Source organism: Microcaecilia unicolor, chromosome 8 (assembly GCF_901765095.1).
Source record: "Microcaecilia unicolor chromosome 8, aMicUni1.1, whole genome shotgun sequence".
Taxonomy (NCBI): domain Eukaryota; kingdom Metazoa; phylum Chordata; class Amphibia; order Gymnophiona; family Siphonopidae; genus Microcaecilia; species Microcaecilia unicolor.
In genome coordinates, this window is record NC_044038.1 from 4,829,001 (window position 1) to 4,848,584 (window position 19,584).

A 19,584-nucleotide genomic window follows, 5' to 3' on the forward strand; every position below is an offset into this window, starting at 1 on the left:
GTGCAGAATCTCAACAGTAGCAAGATTCTGGAATCCCAAACACTACTACTACTACTTATCATTTCTATAGCGCTACTAGACGTACACAGCACTGTACACTTGAACATGAAGAGACAGTCCCTGCTCAACAGAGCTTACAATCTAATCAGGACAGACAAACAAGACAAATAAGGGATAATGACAAAGGGTGGCAAGATTCCGGAATCCCAAAGACTACAACAACTAGTCTTTATCATTTCTATAGCGCTACTAGACATACACACAGCTGTACACTGAACATGTAAGAGACAGTCCCTGCTCGAAAGAGCTTACAATCTAGTCAGGACAGACAAATAGGACAAATAAGGGATAAGGATAAAGGGTAGAAAGATTCCTGAATCCCAAAGAATACTACTGCTGCTACTTATCATTTCTATAGCGCTCTGTACACTGGACATGAAGAGACAGTCACTGCACAACAGAAAATCTGAGTTATATATCATTGATGCTCAAAGGTAGAACTAGAACCCCAACTCCTCTGGCACTCAGATTCCCAAGCTTTGAACAGTATGAACCAGATTTAACAACTGGGATCAAAGAGTTCTCTGCAGCATTTGGGAGCGGAGCTCTGCACAAGTGTGTTTTATTGTGGCCAAAAAATTATGAAGGCTAAATCATTTTTTATGTATTTGCATTTATATGTTTATTCAAGTTGCCAAAACAGAACAATTTTAGAAAGGAGTTACTTAGCAACGAGTCTTGAATTTGGTGGAAATGTGGAATTAATTACACACCCGAAAGACTCAACTTTCTATAGGTCATGTAGGTGGCTAACCTTGGATTCTCTGTAAGTTGCCTTAAGTTATACATGGATCAAAGACGCGCATGTAAACTAATTAGTCAAGTAGATGCAAACAATTAATAAATTGAGTTAATTGCCATTTAATTGGAAATAATTAGGAGTTATGTTTGCATATCTGCACTACACCCTACTCTATAACTTATGCACCTAAATTCCATAACGTGCAACTCCAAAGGGGGTGTGGCCATGGGAGGGGCCTGGGTGAGTCATGGGTGTTCCCAGAAATTATGTGCAATTTTATAGAATACTTACATAGTAACATAGTAGATGACGGCAGAAAAAGACCTGCACGGTCCATCCAGTCTGCCCAACAAGATAACTCATATTTGCTGCTTTTTGTGTATACCCTACTTTGATTTGTACCTATGCTCTTCAGGGCACAGACCGTATAAGTCTGCCCCGCACTATCTCCGCCTCCCAACCACCAGCCCCACCTCCCAACCACCGGCTCTGGCACAGGCACAGACCGTATAAGTCTTCCCAGCACTATCCCCGCCTCCCAACCACCAGTCCCGCTTCCCACCACCAGCTCTGGCACAGACCGTATAAGTCTGCCCAGCCCTATCCCCGCCTCCCAACCACCAGCCCCGCCTCCCGATCTTGACTAAGCTCCTGAGGATCCATTCCTTTGGCACAGGATTCCTTTATGCTTATCCCACGCATGTTTGAATTCCATTACCGTTTTCATTTCCACCACCTCCCGCGGGAGGGTATTCCAAGCATCCACTACTCTCTCCGTGAAAAAATACTTCCTGACATTTTTCTTGAGTCTGCCCCCCTTCAATCTCATTTCATGTCCTTGAATTTGCACTCAAAACTGCCATCAGTTGGAAGCGAGGATTACACCCGGTTTCAGCAGACATTGGGCACAGGAATCCACGCTAAAGGGAGAGATTCTTTATATGGCACCTAAAACGCTGGAACTGAAATCAGTGCCGACTAAGCGTATTCTATAATCAGCAACTGGATTTATAGAATATGCTTAGTTGATATTTCTTTGCCTATATCTACACACATTCATTTACACTACTCAAAACATGGAGCAAATCCCAGAGCATAGATTTAGTCGCACTGGGCTGTATTCTATAAGTAGGCATGTAAATTTTGGAACACCCGTAAAATGCCCATTTCCTCGCCCACAACCATGCCCCTTTTTGCCTGCGCAAAAAAGCACATTTAGGACCAGATTGCGTAAATGGTGGCCAAATCCTTGCTAACCCCCGGATTCCGCTTGGAGATACGCATGTAACTTAATTTGCGTAACACTCCACTATTTACTTTTCTCCATTGAGAAAGCTAATCATTTAGTTCTCCTCTCTGTTTTTTAAATCTTTAAACCAGTTCTCAATCTGTCTCCTATCCCAGGACTTTTAATTTCTACAAGCGTCTCTCATCAGGAACTTTATCAAACAGTTTAGATTTGCTGAATGGCAATTTGAAGGTGCCAGTGTGGTCATTGCACTGTCCATACATTCAGTGTCACTACAAATAATAGACTGTGGCATTGAATATAAAGTTCAACTTTGGCAGTTAACTTAGGGGTCCTTTTACTAAGGTGCGCCGAAAAATGGCCTGCGCTGGTATAGACGCAAGTATTGGACGCACACAGGTCCATTTTTCAGTGCACCTGCAAAAAAGGCCTTTTTTGGGGGGACGAAAATGGATATGCGGTAACATAAAGATTGGCGCGCATCCATTTTGGGCCTGAGACCTTACCGCCGGCCATTGACGTAGCGGTAAGGTCTCATGCGTTAACCGGGTGTTAATAGTCTATGCGTGTACAATGCTGATTACCACCTGGTTAGTGTCGCGTACCAGAAATTTTCCAGCGCGCTTAGTGGACGCGCGCAAAAAAATGAAAATACTGCCCTGGCCACGTGGTAGTTCAAAACTGACACGCATAGAATGCGCATACACCCCTTAAACTGGTGACTATGCTGAGAGAATATTGGGCCAAATGAATTTTTCATGCCATTGATAATATTATGGCTCCACATCCTTTCATGAAAGACACAATATTCTGAATTGTTTTTGTCTAACATAACCCAGGGGCAGTGCCAATCCTCAAGCCGAGGTCCTTAGAGTTTCATTTCATTTTTTCATTTTATTATACCATTTTATTCGGCAACAGTGTTCTGCATGGTTCATGATCTAACATTCACAACGCCAATAAATAAACAAAACTAACAGAATAAAATGCATAACTCACCCAAGCCATCAAACCAACCCACGACACAGTGAAGAAGCACTTACCAATCTTTCTGTGACCACAGTCCCATTCGCTCAGCCACAGAAACCACACAACTCCTGGAGGCGTGGGTCAATGATATCATTATGGCGGGTCCACCCAAGTCACAACCTTAAACACAGGGTTTGTGACCCCCAAAAGACTACTTGCAATCAGAGTTATTTGTCCTGTTTGTCTGTCTTGAATAGATGGTAAGCTCTGTTGACCAGAGACCATCTCGTATGGGTTTGTGTACAGCATGGAGTAGATCTGGTAGCATGATAAGTAATACTTCTGCTTCCGTCATCAATCTTACCATCTATTGCGTGATTGATCAGGTAACCACTCAGAGCTCCATAGATCCCTCGCCTGGTCTCATCAGTCATACGTGAATGTGTAGCATCTAAACCCTTCACCCTATGGTAAGGAAGACAATTTAAATTAGAATAGAGACATTATAGCTTAGAAGTGAGGCACTCATTCCACTAACAAAGATGTCTGTCCTGAATCCTGCAAATTCTTCAGCTACTGAAGACCAGAAAGCAATGGCCTGTCAATAGTTATCATTTAATAAAAGAGATTAGCAAAGGCCTAGCGAGGAATAGGATCTGTCAGCTGTTTTACTGTGTGCTCTGTATATTCCACAGCAATAAAGTTGCAGCTGATGGGGAATAACGATTGAACCTTACGTAACCTGCTGCTCTCACTTAGTTGGGTTAGGGTCTTTGGTATATCTCTACTGAGAGCAGACCTTGGGGTTTCGGGAGACTGGGCGTGAACTGCTTAGGTTCCCTCCGATTCCAACCCAGGAACCACACGGTAGTCAGGAGAGTCAAGAAAATTAACTAAACTTGATTTAACAAATTAGAACTCAGTAACGGTTGACATGAAAGTCCTCAGCATACAGTACTGATGGCTTTCACAGCTTGATCTTACAAAGTGACAAGAGCAGATAACCTTTCCTTCTTGGGTTATGCATGTGAGCAAAACCCCTTAAGCCTGACCTGTAGCCAGACAACACCCACAGTTTTCTCCAATGTAACATCACTACTATTGGAGAACTGGATCCAGCATTAACGTTCCAGCCTTTCAGGGGTCTACCGTGAAAGGAATCACAAGTCGCAGGCAGACAGCGTCCTACCCTTGAGCCTGGTTTGTGGTGAGACTCCCCAATCTCAGCCCACAGTTCAGCTCCTCTGTTGGCTAAGGAGATTAACAGCGATGGCCCTGATCCTGCTCTTCTATCAAGATTGGCTCAGCAGGTACCCCCCTCTCTCTTTTCACCGGGTCAGTTGGCGGGGGTATAAAATTCTTAAACACAGGCCACCAGGGACAAGTCTTACAATACTGTCCTTCCTTATATAGTAATTATCAGCTCCACCTCACACTGAGAGTCCACAAATCAGGGCACTCTCAAGTGTGAGACGGACTCATGACTACTTCCATGCTGGGCTCATCCCACCCAGGGCTCCAATATAACAAAGGGTTACATTTACACAGCTTGGTAAGAGTCACAGGACATGTTGGTAAAGATCTGGGTCAGCTGGGCTGAGGTGAGACTGGGCAGAAGGATGTGTAGCTTGTTCTGGAACCAGTCAGCGTAGTCCAATGTCGTGAAGTTTGTCAGTTGAGGGAAGAGCACCTCTAGGGTCTTATTCAACATAGTGGCTGCAGCTGTGAGATTCTGTGCTGGCACGTTTCTCTGCATGAAGAGAAGGAGTCTGGTTATGTTCTAGGAGGCATGGATCTCATTGTTCTGCATATTAGAGAGGCACTGCAGATCGACAAACATCAGACACCTGCTAAGCCATCAGTTAGATGACTGATTTCTTTACTCTAAGGCTAGGGATGATCTTCTAGAAACCACAAAAAAGCAGCCTCCTAATTTTCTCTATCCAGTCACCCAGCAGGTGGGACCCACATCATACAAACATTTTGATAATCTACTCCTTGAAGATTAGAGCAGATCATGAGAGGAAGAAGTCAAATATAGCAGCTTAATGACTGAAGATGTTCTTTAGCCTCCAAGCTAACAACAACTCAGTGCACAAGTTAAGTCATGTTTGACTGGGATTTGTCGATATCATGATAGGGGAGGACTGGATCGACAATCTTAGTCATGAACACCCTCAATTAACATGCAAATCCTGTAGATCAGGGAAGGAGATCTCTTCTGGAGACTACATAGGAATACAACTTTGTCCTACCTCCCACTGGTGATTGTCTTAGAGGCTCATTTTCAAAGCACTTAGCCTCCCAAAGTTCCATAGAAACCTATGGAACTTAGCCTCCCAAAGTGCTTTGAAAATATGTCTCTTAGTAGGATATCATTACATGTTTATCCCAAACTCTTATTCTTAAAACCAAAGTATAAATCTGAAGTTGTTGAAGCAGCTTCTATACTTGGCAATAAAATAATGTATTTAGTTGACAGCTTCAATTGGAATCATAGTATCAAGTGGGTTCTACTAAGCTAACCATAGAATCCAGTGTAATTAGTGGTTTTATGTTTAGACTCCTGTGGTGGGAAATCTAGAGCCTCCTTTCATGCTAAAAGTAGAATAAATAACATATTTACACTATTGAACCTTGTGTAGTATACAGTCAGTTCATACAGACTTCTGTTCTTCATGATATCAAAGATGGCAGTGATATTGGTTGAGCTCTGTATGGCCCCAGAGTCTACAGTCAAATCCGCCAGTTGGGTAGGTGTGAGAAGTTCCAGGGTGTCAAACTGTCACAAGAAAAGATAGACACATCATGCTGTGAGGTCTCTGTCCGGGGCACAGGATTACTGTTCTTCAAAACTTCTAAGTGATCTTTCATAGGGACACCACCAATGGTTTGTGGCTAGAGTTCGTAACATACGTTAGAACCTACGGTAACACGGCATGCATTAATGGTGAGAGCACACATCAGAGACTCTAGCTGCTAATCTGATATTCGCTTTCTCTCCTGGTCATACTGCGTAGGTTAGAGGAAGAAGAAAGAGTCCTACCGGGGCCATAATGGACACTTTTAATATAAACTTGAGAGGGGGGAACAACTACGGATTTGCTGGATTCTTTATTCTAATTCATGGACTTGATAAACTGCAATTCAAAAATTTGTCACAGTGGTTTACAACACAATATAGTAATCAGTAGGATAAAAAGAAGGGAAAGAGAAGTAAGGACAAGGGTTTGCACCAGTCCCTTCCTGGAAACCAACCCAGAGGCAGCCTTCAGGTAAATGCTTGGGAATAAAGTAGGTTTTCAGGTCAATCTTAAGTAGAGGAGTGTGGTAGCTGTGTTAGTCCACTCTTAAGGTTATCAATAGAAATCAAACAAAATAAAACATGGAAAAGAAAATAAGATGATACCTTTTTTATTGGACATAACTTAATACATTTCTTGATTAGCTTTCGAAGGTTGCCCTTCTTCGTCAGATCGGAAATAAGCAAATGTGCTAGCTGACAGTGTATATAAGTGAAAACATTGAAGCATTACTATGACAGTCTGACAGGGTGGGAGGATGGGGGTGGGTCGGAGGTATGCATGGGGACATCAAAGCATATCATTGATATTCTAACAGGATGGGTGTGGATAGGTGAGGGGAGATTTGTATGCAGTGGAGGCAGTGCTTGCAAAATCCCTCTCAACAATATTCATTGTGGATATCCTGAAAACCTGACTGACTGGGGGGCCTCCAGGACCAGGTTTGGGAACCACTGGTATAGGGTCATTTACACACGTAAACAAATTAGTTAATTAGCATTTAATTGGCAATAAGTATCAATGGACAGATTTGGATGGGCTGGAGCGGAGCTTCAATGACAGCTTCAGTAGTTGGACAACAAGGCCAGTGTCGGGCAGGCTTCTATAGTCTGTGCCTTGAAAATGGCAAGGACAAATCAAGGTCAAGTATGATCACATCATACCTTATGCTATGACTGTTCAGGTCTTTATCTGCCATCATCTACTATGTTACTGTCAGTGGCATAATCGAAAGAGAAGGACGCCCATCTTCTGACACAAATCGGGAGATGGGCGTCCTGGGTTTCCATTATCGGCGAAAACCGAGGTCGTCCATCTCTAAGGTTGACCATCTCAACATTTAGGTCGACCATCTCTTAGGTCGACCTAAATGTTGATATTTGGGCGTCCCCGACCGTATTATCGAAATGAAGATGGGCACCCATCTTGTTTCAATAATACGGGATGCCCCACCCCTTCACGGGGACATCCTCAGAGATAGGCGCCCTTAGAGATGGGCGCCCCCGTTCGAAAATGCCCCTCAACGTAATAATTGGGCCTTAAGTGCTAATAGGCAGTAATTAGCAGATGTGCAAGTAACTGATCCTCACCCCTATTTTATACGTAATTTCTCTTACCAGCAACTGCAAAGGGGGTGTGGCCAAGGAAGGTGCATGGGTAGGTCAGGGGTGAGGCAAACATTTAGGCACACTTTAATAGAATATATGCATTTATATGCCTCTACCAGCCTTTGGCTGACGTAAATGCATGCGCCTGAAATTAGGTGCAAAAATGCGATTTAAGCTAGTATTCCATAGTGACAGTTCTGCACAGAACATGTTGTTAAGTACAGCACAGTCTGAACCATTGCGTAGCTCAGTGGCCTCCATCTCCAGCACAGTGTGATCTTCGCAGGAAGGATTCTGACAGAAGGGATGTGTGGTAGCCGTGTTAGTCCACTTTTAAAGGTAATCAATAGAAATAAAACAAAATAAAACATGGAAAAGAAAATAAGATGATACCTTTTTTATTTGACATAACTTAATACATTTCTTGATTAGCTTTCGAAGGTTGCCTTTCTTCCTCAGATCGGAAATAAGCACATGTTGGTAGATGACAGTATATATAAGTGAAACATCAAAGCATTTCAGTGATGACAGAAGGGATGAAAGCGATGTCTAAAAGTCCTAAGAAAGCACTAAACACTGCCCTCCATTCTCTTTACTTACACCAGAGAAGTTTGTTTTCAGAAGAAGGAAATCTGCATATTTGGCCTTTGTTCGGAATCTGCCCAAATTCTTCTGTAGCCAGTCACTGTTCTCATTAGCCACATTAGAGCCACTGGTTCCACAGGCAACACCTACAGGAGAAATAATAACAGCGACACGGTTATGTTTATTTCAAGCTTGCTATACCGCAGATTACAATTACTCAAAGAATGAAAGGGAAAGGGAAATGGGACTTGATATTCCGCCTTTCTGAGGTTTTTGCAACTACATTCAAAGTGGTTTACGTATATTCAGGTACTTATTTTGTACCAGGGGCAATGGAGGGTTAAGTGACTTGCCCAGAGTCACAAGGAGCTGCAGTGGGAATTGAACTCGGTTCCCCAGGATCAAAGTCCACTGCACTAACCACTAGGCTACTCCTCCACTCATTCCACCAATAAGAGCCAACCTCATCAGTGATGTCACAATGGCTTGATTGCCCGATACTTGGCTCACTTCTGACATTATGATGTCATAAGGGAAAGGGGGAAAGGGAAATGGGACTTGATATACCGCCTTTCTAAGGTTTTTGCAACTACATTCAAAGTGGTTTACATATATTCAGGTACTTATTTTGTACCAGGGGCAATGGAGGGTTAAGTGACTTACTCAGAGTCACAAGGAGCTGCAGTGGGAATTGAACTCAGTTCCCCAGGATCAAAGTCCACTGTACTAACCACTAGGCTACTCCTCCACTAGCAACATTCCATGTACAATCTCAAATAGGGAAAGGGAAATAGGACTTGATATACCGCCTTTCTAAGGTTTTTGCAACTACATTCAAAGCGGTTTACATATATTCAGGTACTTATTTTGTACCAGGGGCAATGGAGGGTTAAGTGACTTGCTCAAAGTCCACTGCACTAACCACTAGGCTACTCCTAATGGTTAGAAAAGAAGTCCAGTAATTACAGGAAAGTATTACAGTCATCCAAGACAAGAGTGAATCACATTTATGAGACATCAAAACCAACAATAAAATGGTAACATTATAAAAGAAAGCTATGATTAATCAGGAATGAACACTATGAAACATTAGAACTCATTGTCTGACTTTGAGTAAACTCGTTTGAAAAGATAGCTCTTTAAGGCAGTTCTTACCGCCTGAAGTATGATTGGTCAGGTAGACTTTCAGAGCTTCATAGATCTCCAGGCTTGTTGTATTACTCATACGTGGATATGCAGCATCCAAACCCTTCACCCTACAGTGAGGAAGACGTTGCAGATCAGAATCAGGCACTTGGGCCAGTTCTCAAAAGGAGCTGTACATAAATCAGCTGCTGGAAAACATATCACTCTGTAAACTGCACACTTTCAAGACACTTTACGGATAGAGCCAGCCAAACTTGCTAGAACCGCTTCAGCACCATCTGTGGAATGTAGAGTTGCACGGGGGCAGAAATTTCACCCATCTCCAGTGGAATATAACCCATACCTACCAAGATCCATTCCATCCCCACCCGTCCCTGCAATTAATCTCCTCCATCCCCACCCGTGCATGCAGGAGTCGACTCTATTATTCACTTGCTTGCAGACCCTGATTCCGCTCAACCCCAACATCCTCCTGTGGTTTTTTGGATGGCATTACAACTACTAATCATTTCTATAGTGCTACAAGACTTATGCAGCACTGTGCACATTATATGCAGGTACTTTCTCTGTCCCTAGAGGGCAGCGCTGTACACATTATATGCAGGTACTTTCTCTGTCCCTAGAGGGCAGCGCTGTACACATTATATGCAGGTACTTTCTCTGTCCCTAGAGGGCAGCACTGTATACATTATATACAGGTACTTTCTCTGTCCCTAGAGGGCAGAGCTGTACACATTATATGCAGGTACTTTCTCTGTCCCTAGAGGGCAGCGCTGTACACATTATATGCAGGTACTTTCTCTGTCCCTAGAGGGCAGCACTGTACACATTATATGCAGGTACTTTCTCTGTCCCTAGAGGGCAGCGCTATACACATTATATGCAGGTACTTTCTCTGTCCCTAGAGGGCAGCACTGTATACATTATATACAGGTACTTTCTCTGTCCCTAGAGGGCAGAGCTGTACACATTATATGCAGGTACTTTCTCTGTCCCTAGAGGGCAGCGCTGTACACATTATATGCAGGTACTTTCTCTGTCCCTAGAGGGCAGCGCTGTACACATTATATACAGGTACTTTCTCTGTCCCTAGAGGGCAGCACTGTACACATTATATGCAGGTACTTTCTCTGTCCCTAGAGGGCAGCGCTATACACATTATATGCAGGTACTTTCTCTGTCCCTAGAGGGCAGCACTGTATACATTATATACAGGTACTTTCTCTGTCCCTAGAGGGCAGAGCTGTACACATTATATGCAGGTACTTTCTCTGTCCCTAGAGGGCAGCGCTGTACACATTATATGCAGGTACTTTCTCTGTCCCTAGAGGGCAGCGCTGTACACATTATATACAGGTACTTTCTCTGTCCCTAGAGGGCAGCGCTGTACACATTATATGCAGGTACTTTCTCTGTCCCTAGAGGGCAGCCCTGTACACATTATATGCAGGTACTTTCTCTGTCCCTAGGAGGCTCACAATCTAAGGGGTCCTTTTACAAAGGCCCGCTGAAAAATGGCTTGCGATAGTGTAGGCGCAGGTTTTGGGCGCACGCCGATCCATTTTTTAGCACACCTGTAAAAAAGGCCTCTTTTTTTAAAAATGAAAATGGACATGCGGCAAAATCAAAATTGCTGCGCGTTCCTTTTGGATCTCAGACATTACCGCCAGCCATAGACCTAGTGGTAAAGAATCTGGGCGGTAATGACCTAAGTGTGTCAAATGGCACTTGGTGCACGTCTGTTACGTGTGCCAGAAAATAAAAAAATATGTTTCAGACGCACGTAGCGGACATGCGCCCAAAACTGAAATTACCGCAAGAGCCACGCGATAACCGTGCGGTATCTCCAATTTGGCGCACGTTTAGCGCACGTAGGCGTCTACGCGGCTTAGTAAAAAGGGCCCTAAGTTTTTGTACCTGGGGCAATGGAGGGTTAAGTGACTTGACCAAGGTCACAAGGAGCTGCAGTGGGAATCGAACCCAGGTTGCCAGGATCAAAAGGCCACTGCACTAACCATTAGGCCACTCCTCCTCGCCATGACCACTCCTCCTCCTCTCCATTCACTATTCAACCAATGAGTGTTTCAAGCCTCTCTCCGGCTGCCTCTCACCGTACATTCCAAACCTCATTCTGGAGTCACCAGACATTTTGACTACAGCAGGAATCCCGTGGCAACTTCTTCCCAGAAGCGTAGACAGGTTGAAGGCACCAGGGGAGCAGAGAGCGGACATCCACCTGCGCGTGTTTTGAATGCAACAAATCACGTAAAAAATAGGTACTGGCGCTGTTGGAAGTCCGTTTGGGGGAGCGGACGCTCCCCGGGCTCACTCCCCCCTAGCTACATCACTGCTTCTTCCATCCCCATCCCATGCAGCTCTCTAGTGTAGTGTCCAGTCAGAGTTAGGGCACAGCCTGGGCAGTAACGCCTAGGTATATATATATTCATGCCTGAAAAGCAGGCTTAAATCAATCGTATGGAAATCCATAGAGCAGCTGAATATAACCATGAAAACGTGTAGGTACCAGGGGGTCACTATGTTCTAAGCAGATTCAGCGCTGCCTATTCATGGAATATTCCTATCTTTGTAAACATGGCGGGAAGCATTTCAAAATATACAGGGGAGCATTGGGTTTAAATACTGACTCGATTACACCCAATGAACAAGGTTTCCCACTCACAATAAAGATAACCAGCTGATTCGTGAAGTGCTGAACTTACTGAGGCCAGCGTTTAATGACTTCTCAATAGTAATCATTTCAAAAAAGAAATTAGCAAAGACCTAGCGTGGACTAGGCGTGAACCAGCTGTTTTACCGTGTTCTCCATGTATTCCACAGCAATCAAGATGCAACTGATGGGGAATAATGACTGAACCTTACACAGATTGATAAGAGCCACAAGACACGTCGCTAATGATCTGGGTCAGCTGGGCCGAGGTGAGACTGGGCAGAAGGATGAGTAGCTTGTTCTGGAACCAGTCAGCATAGTCCAGTGTCGTGAAGTTCGTCAGTTGTGGGAAGAGCAGCTCTAGGGTCCTGTTCAGTATCAGTATTTGCACTGTTTCATTTATGGACGACTGATTTCTCTGAAGAGACAAAATCCGATATTACAAATTTGTGATTAGCCAGCATCACACCGCATTTTAAAATATGTAAATGAATTGTCAAGGAAGCAGGTAGGAGTTAGGAATCACTGATCTGTGCTGTGCACAACCGGTTAAGAATGCGATGGTGAAAGGGGTCATTATTGGAGTGAAGTACCGCGATCGCATGTCCTCCATTTTACCTGGTCTTTTTTGGCTTCCTGTTGAGTTCCAACTTATCTTTAAAACTGGCCTGGGCTATCTGGTGAGTCACTTTCACCCCTACGTGGCGGCTGCAGTCCTCCCAACTGGCATGATTACAGACACTATCACTCAACAGTTAATTGTCATAGAGCTTCCGGGTATCAGCAGGATAGGCAACTGCCTCTGGCCCAAAATTTTGACAGGCACTAGAGCCTCACTGCCACGGTATACTTTGACCCTGGCCGTCGGTCGGAAAGCGCAACCAGCCCGGCATGGCACCTCATCTTCTGCTTATTTCATATGCTGATATTCAGCCCCTTGTACAGGTTTCCGTGGTAACAGGAAGCCCGTATGGCATACAGGTCCTGTCAGAGGACAAGGGCAGGCAGACTCTGTGCCTGCAGAAATTTACTTGCAGAAGACAAGTCGCTGCACTGGGCCAGCAGCAGAGGAAAGGGGTTAATCCTAGAAGACAGGACGGAGGTGAGGCAATGGGAGGAATGATGGCTTTCTCCACATTTCCCATGGATATTCTTAATTTTAATCCAGCCCTAGCTGTTCTGTCTTAATGCTCTGGAACAAGTTACCTTTGGAGGTTGAAGAGTGTAGAGAGAGTACCTTGCTTTTGTCTTAACTACTGTTTTGTTGTAATTGCTGTGCTGTGGTTTTATTATTTTACTTCTGAATTGACATGGAACGTTTTGCTTTTTTCTTGTATCTAGCTCTGAGCCACACTGGAGTAAATTAATGTAGCTGTCATTTTTAATGCTCAGGGCACCCCCTTGCTGCCTGCACCCAGGGCGGATTGCCCCCACCATCCCGCCCTTAGTAATCTAGAGCGTGTAATTTGGAAACTTATATGTCTGAGTGCTCCCAATTAAGTAGACAGTCACACCCATTCAGCACTATGGACTTTTGGGAGAAATATAAGAAAAGCAGGATCAAGGGTAGCATCCTCAGGAGGTATTAGGGTGGCTAATACCTCCTGAGGATGCTACCCAAAATGAGCACTTTTACAAAACCTCTATGAACCCTCTACAAACCCCCCTAGATGAGCGGTAAATCCTGATGTTAATCATAGAAATGTGTAACACATGATTCCTTCCTAGTCCTGCGCAAACCATGCCTCCTCACCATATCTACGTGCTGCAGATTTACATATGTAAATCTCAGTTTTCTAAAATTGGGTTTTCAACATTTGTTTGATCTACATGTGTAAATGCCAGGATGAACGTGTGTGTATCGTGAACAGAGCTTCTGCAATAAGGGCCATGATATTTACAGAGTTGAGTCTGGTGTAGTATTCCTTCAGTTCCATGTAGGTCCTGTTTTGCAGGTTGTCATAGATGTTGGTAATCTTTTCTACACTGTTCAAAGCACCGGATTCCACCGTAGCATCTGCCATTTGTGTGGTAGTAAGGAGATTCAAAACATCAAGCTGTAAACATGAACAAAAAGAAAGCTGAAATTCTCCAAGGAACAGCCGATCACTAGAGCAGAGCAAAGGAGACCCATCTGTGGGTAAACGAAAAGATAATGAGTTATACCAATGCTGAAGACACAAATAAAGCATGCAGGTCTGGTATGGTTAATGTCTCGTGTGTGTGTCATATATTGAGGCTCTTTCCATGGAACTGTGCCAAGACCAGATTGTAGAAGTCAGCAAGAAACGTGTCTCTTAGGGACCCCCGAACAACTGATGCTCAAAGGCGCTTTCTTTCCTCTCTAACATGCGAGTGCGACGTGTGACTGCTGGATTCTAAACCTACTTCTGCCATCACTTCTCAATATTCCCTTGAGCAAGACAGAAATTTAAGACATGATTTAAGAAGGCAAGGGATAAGCACAGATGAGAAAAACAAGCCGAAGAGTGAAAGGGAAAACAGATATCAACTGGGATATATAGAAATGGAAAAGCAGAGAAACAGGGTAGGCAGTATTTTCCTTCAGAATTTATGTTCCTGTGCTTCAGTCTGTCACATTTAGGTTTCTGCATTTATCATTAAATAAAGAACATAATTCTTATAAATAATAACAACAGGGTATCCACTTAACAAGAACAATTCTATCAGTCCGTACTGGCAGTTGTTGACTTGCTTATAGAAATTCTCTAATATAATGTACACTTAAATATCCTTTATTCAATGCAATATTGTCGTTAAAACAGCCCTTTCAAAACCTCATTCATAAAACAACACACAAACAAACAAACCCCGGGAATTTTCTGCTGTCCCAAGCCAGTGTCAAAAATCAAACATAGTAGAAAATTCCCCTAAATCGTTCAAACCCTGGAGTAACCCTTACATACCATAAAGTCCGCAAAAAACACCTAACCCAACCGTGAAACAGATGGATATGCAACCCACCTACTCCAATGTCTCTTAAATATACTATACAATCCACTTTTAATGATTCAAAGTTATTTCCTTTCACACAAGTTCGTCTCTTTATTGCTGGGATGATATATCTCCAATGGAATAAGAGTTACACCAATACATTACTTCCTTCATCTACTTGACGTCCTCTGTTCACGTTCATTAGTGTGGATTCCAAATATCAATCACCGAGCATATCTTTGCTGTAGGAGAAATTCATGCCAAAAAGCATTCAGACGAAAGCACAGATATTACAACTTGGTCTCTACATGGACCAGGTTTCACCTCAGCTTCATCAGGAGTCCAAACCATCTGCCTAACACAGGGTTGAGAGTCCTTGAACCGCTCAACAATGGCATCCTCAATGCAAAGAACTCTAATTTGCTTTCGTCTGAATGGTTTTTTTTAGCAAAGATATGCTCAGTGACTGATATTTGGGATCCACACTAATGAACGTGAACAGTGGATGTCAAGTAGGTACATAAGTATTGCCATACTGGGAAAGACCAAAGGTCCATCAAGCCCAGTATCCTGCTTCAAACAGTGGCCAATCCAGGTCACAAATACCTGGCAAGATCCCCAAAAAAGTACAAAACATTTTATACTACTTATCCCAGAAATAGTGGATTTTCCCCAAGTCCATTTATGGACTTTTCCTTTAGGAAGCCGTCCAAACCTTTTTAAAAGTCCGTTAAGCTAACCGCCTTTACCATATTCTCTGGCAACGAATTCCAGAGTTTAATTACACGTGAAGGAAATAATATATAGTTGTAGCACTATTAACTCTTATTCCATTGGAGATATATCCCAGCAATAAAGAGGCGAACTTACGTGAAAGGAAAGAACTTTGAATCATAAAAAGTGGATCATATAGTAGATTTAAGAGACATTAAATAGGAGTGGGTGGGCTAGGTGGTTTTTGCGGATTTTATGGTATGTAAGGGTTACTCCGGGGTTTGAACAATTTAGGGGAATTTTCTGCTGTGTTTGACATTGATTTGGGACACCAGAAAATTCCAGGGGTTTGTTTGTGTGTTGTTTTATGAAGGAGGTTTTGAAAGGGCTGTTTTAATGACAATATTGTATTGAATAAAGGATATTTAAGTATACATTATATTAGAATATTTCTATAAGCAAGTCAACAACTGCCAATACGGATTTAATAAAGAACGATATTACCCCATTATAATCTTAACCTATAAGGAGAAGCTGTTTCCCCTCTGAGCTGAGGGGCTATCTTGGCATCTCAAGGCTGCAGAGACTTTTAAAATGCAAAATAAATCATTTCTTGACTGTGTAATGCAAAATACCATCATTCCAAGCAGGGCACGTTAATGTTCTCAGATGCAATAGTTACAAGTCTGTCTGTGGACATAAAGACTTACCCCGTTAAAGTTGGTATTCAGAGAGGCCAAGTCCTTGTACGTTGCAAACATGCGAAATTTTTCAAAGTTTGTCATTAGCCAAGAGCTGCTGCTATTCAGATTGTCAATGCAAACCAAACCTGCGAACCAATGACAGCATCAATAACTTGAGAGCTACAGCTAGAATATATATTTCGAAAGGGGTTTGAACTGTACCTCTGCGATCTTAGTCTGTTCCCAGCCATGGTAAATACGGAGGCTGGATTGACAGAAGCTCTATTCCTACAGGTGTGTTCCCGTTTCACTTCTCTTTTCTCATGGAAGGAATTTGTTGAAGATTTGGAGAACTACAAATACTATGTAAATTGCTTCCATGTGAAAGAGGAATTTTCAAAGCCATTCCAATGGGTAAAGCAGTGTTTTATTCCTGGGTATGAGCTGTTTGAAAATGTCCCACCCAAACCTGGAGGACGTAATGGGGCAGTTCGGCAAACTGAAGAGTAGCAAATCTCCTGGACCGGATGGTATTCATCCTAGAGTACTGATAGAACTGAAAAACGAGCTTGCGGAGCTACTGCTAGTGATATGCAACTTATCCTTAAAATCGAGCGTGGTACCGGAAGATTGGAGGGTGGCCAATGTAACGCCCATTTTTAAAAAAGGCTCCAGGGGAGATCCGGGAAATTATAGACCGGTGAGTCTGACGTCGGTGCCGGGGAAAATGGTAGAGGGTATTATCAAAAACAAAATTACAGAGCACATCCGAGGACATGGATTACTGAGACCAAGTCAGCATGGCTTTTGTGTGGGGAAATCTTGCCTGACCAATTTACTTCAATTCTTTGAAGGAGTGAACAAACATGTGGACAAAGGGGAGTCGGTTGATATTGTGTATCTGGATTTTCAAAAGGCGTTTGACAAGGTACCTCATGAAAGGCTACAGAGGAAATTGGAGGGTCATGGGATAGGAGGAAATGTCCTATTGTGGATTAAAAACTGGTTGAAGGATAGGAAACAGAGAGTGGGGTTAAATGGGCAGTATTCACAATGGAGAAGGGTAGTTAGTGGGGTTCCTCAGGGGTCCGTGCTAGGACCGCTGCTTTTTAATATATTTATAAATGATTTAGAGATGGGAGTAACTAGCGAGGTAATTAAATTTGCTGATGACACAGTTATTCAAAGTCGTTAAATCGCGACAGGATTGTGAAAAATTACAAGAGGACCTTACGAGACTGGGAGACTGGGCGGCTAAATGGCAGATGATGTTTAATGTGAGCAAGTGCAAGGTGATGCATGTGGGAAAAAAGAACCCGAATTATAGCTACGTCATGCAAGGTTCCACGTTAGGAGTTACGGACCAAGAAAGGGATCTGGGTGTCGTCGTCGATAACACACTGAAACCTTCTGCTCAGTGTGCTGCTGCGGCTAAGAAAGCGAATAGAATGTTGGGTATTATCAGGAAAGGTATGGAAAACAGGTGTGAGGATGTTATAATGCCGTTGTATCGCTCCATGGTGCGACCGCACCTTGAGTATTGTGTTCAATTCTGGTCTCCGCATCTCAAGAAAGATATAGTAGAATTGGAAAAGGTGCAGCGAAGGGCAACTAAAATGATAGCGGGGATGGGACGACTTCCCTATGAAGAAAGACTAAGGAGGCTAGGGCTATACAGCTTGGAGAAGAGACGGCTGAGGGGAGACATGATAGAGGTATATAAAATAATGAGTGGAGTGGAACAGGTGGATGTGAAGCGTCTGTTCACGCTTTCCAAAAATACTAGGACTAGGGGGCATGCGATGAAACTACAGTGTAGTAAATTTAAAACAAATCGGAGAAAATTTTTCTTCACCCAACGTGTAATTAAACTCTGGAATTCGTTGCCGGAGAAAGTGGTGAAGGCGGCTAGCTTAGCAGAGTTTAAAAAGGGGTTGGACGGTTTCCTAAAGGACAAGTCCATAAACCGCTACTAAACGGACTTGGAAAACTCCAAAATTCCAGGAATAACATGTATAGAATGTTTGTACGTTTGGGAAGCTTGCCAGGTGCCCTTGGCCTGGATTGGCCGCTGTCATGGACAGGATGCTGGGCTCGATGGACCCTTGGTCTTTTCCCAGTATGGCATTACTTATGTACTTATGTATGTGGGTTGCAGTGAGAGTTTTGTGGCACAACGCGCAGATTTTTTTTTCCTGCTTTTAATGGAGGCATTCCTGAGGTCGGGGTTCAAGGTGGGGATTGCGACAATGTGCATGCTTTTGTATTTTCAAAAGTGTGTTGGCAGAAGAAGGTGATGCAAGTGCATACAGGGACTTTTTCCTTAGGCACATTTCAGAATGAAAACTGGTGCAGAGTCTATGAGTGCAAATTACCTGCAGATTATGTGGAAGTCTGTTTGCTCCCCATAATAGTTTATTTCGATTTGCTAGATCGCTCTAGCTGCTAAAGTAGTACAGAGCGGGTGTACAGGCTAAAAACAATTTGAAACAGGAAAGGAACTGCAATTAAAAATAGTAAAGGTCAGCATTCACACCATATAGTTTAGCCAAGGTAACGTTTTTAGCTCACAGTAAAAATCAGACGTCCGTTATATTCCTATGTGTGTCTCAGCATTTACCACCAGCTGATTTCTACCGCGAGCTAAAAAAAACGCTACCACAGCTTTGTAAAAGACCTCGTTAATCTCCTAAATTAAGCAAATTTTCAAGTGAAAACTTGTTCTCATAAGTTTGGCTAAAAATAGGGCACAAATTTTGGAGCTCAGCTTATTTGGTTATTGGGCCCTATGGGGTCCTTTTACTAAGCTGCGGCAAAAGTGGGCCTGCGCTGGAATCAGTGCATGTTTTTGAGGCCCCCTTTTACCGCAGTGGGTAAAAGGCTGGTTTTTTTTTTTTTTTTTAAGAAATGGCCTTGTGGCAAGTGAAGCACTTGATGCGTGGCCATTTCGGGGGAGCACTTACCGCGGTAAAGGCTCCCGCGGTAACCTGGCAGTGTGTAGCACTGCCTGCTTACCGCTGGGTAAATGCCGGCGCTATTTTTGTAGTGCCAGAAATGGCGCGCGCTGGGAGTAGGAACTATCGCCCGGCCTGCTGCAGTAGCCTGGCAGTACTTTCGGTTTAGCGAGTGGTAAGCCCATGTTGGGCCTACCACCGCTCAATAGAAGACCCCCTATGTACGCTACGTATTATGCCAATCCTGCCTGCAGGTGCCTCCTACAATTTTCTGTCCAGCATTAACCCTCTCTAACCTGGGGACTTGGTGCTGTTTATCGTCTGCAGATAAGGAAAGACCAGGTTACTGTAGACACTGCTCCGTGTTTCAGGAGCCATTAGGTCAAATTCCACGTTCAGTCCTTTCACTCTAAAACGCAAAACACAAACAGTAATCAAAATGACATAA

General features: G+C 43.4%; 1 protein-coding gene across 1 annotated transcript in view; it reads right to left on the reverse strand.

Moving 5' to 3' along the window:
- Positions 1-19,584, reverse strand: part of MSLN (mesothelin) — a 97,351-nt gene that overhangs the window by 55,608 nt on the left and 22,159 nt on the right. The window contains exons 9-17 of the mRNA XM_030211998.1: positions 19,433-19,545; positions 16,210-16,328; positions 13,732-13,887; positions 12,043-12,248; positions 9,172-9,272; positions 8,032-8,162; positions 5,647-5,802; positions 4,565-4,770; positions 3,385-3,485 (exon numbers count right to left, since the gene is read on the reverse strand). Coding sequence (XP_030067858.1) covers positions 3,385-3,485; positions 4,565-4,770; positions 5,647-5,802; positions 8,032-8,162; positions 9,172-9,272; positions 12,043-12,248; positions 13,732-13,887; positions 16,210-16,328; positions 19,433-19,545 — 1,289 coding nt within the window. The remainder of the gene's footprint in view (positions 1-3,384; positions 3,486-4,564; positions 4,771-5,646; positions 5,803-8,031; positions 8,163-9,171; positions 9,273-12,042; positions 12,249-13,731; positions 13,888-16,209; positions 16,329-19,432; positions 19,546-19,584) is intronic.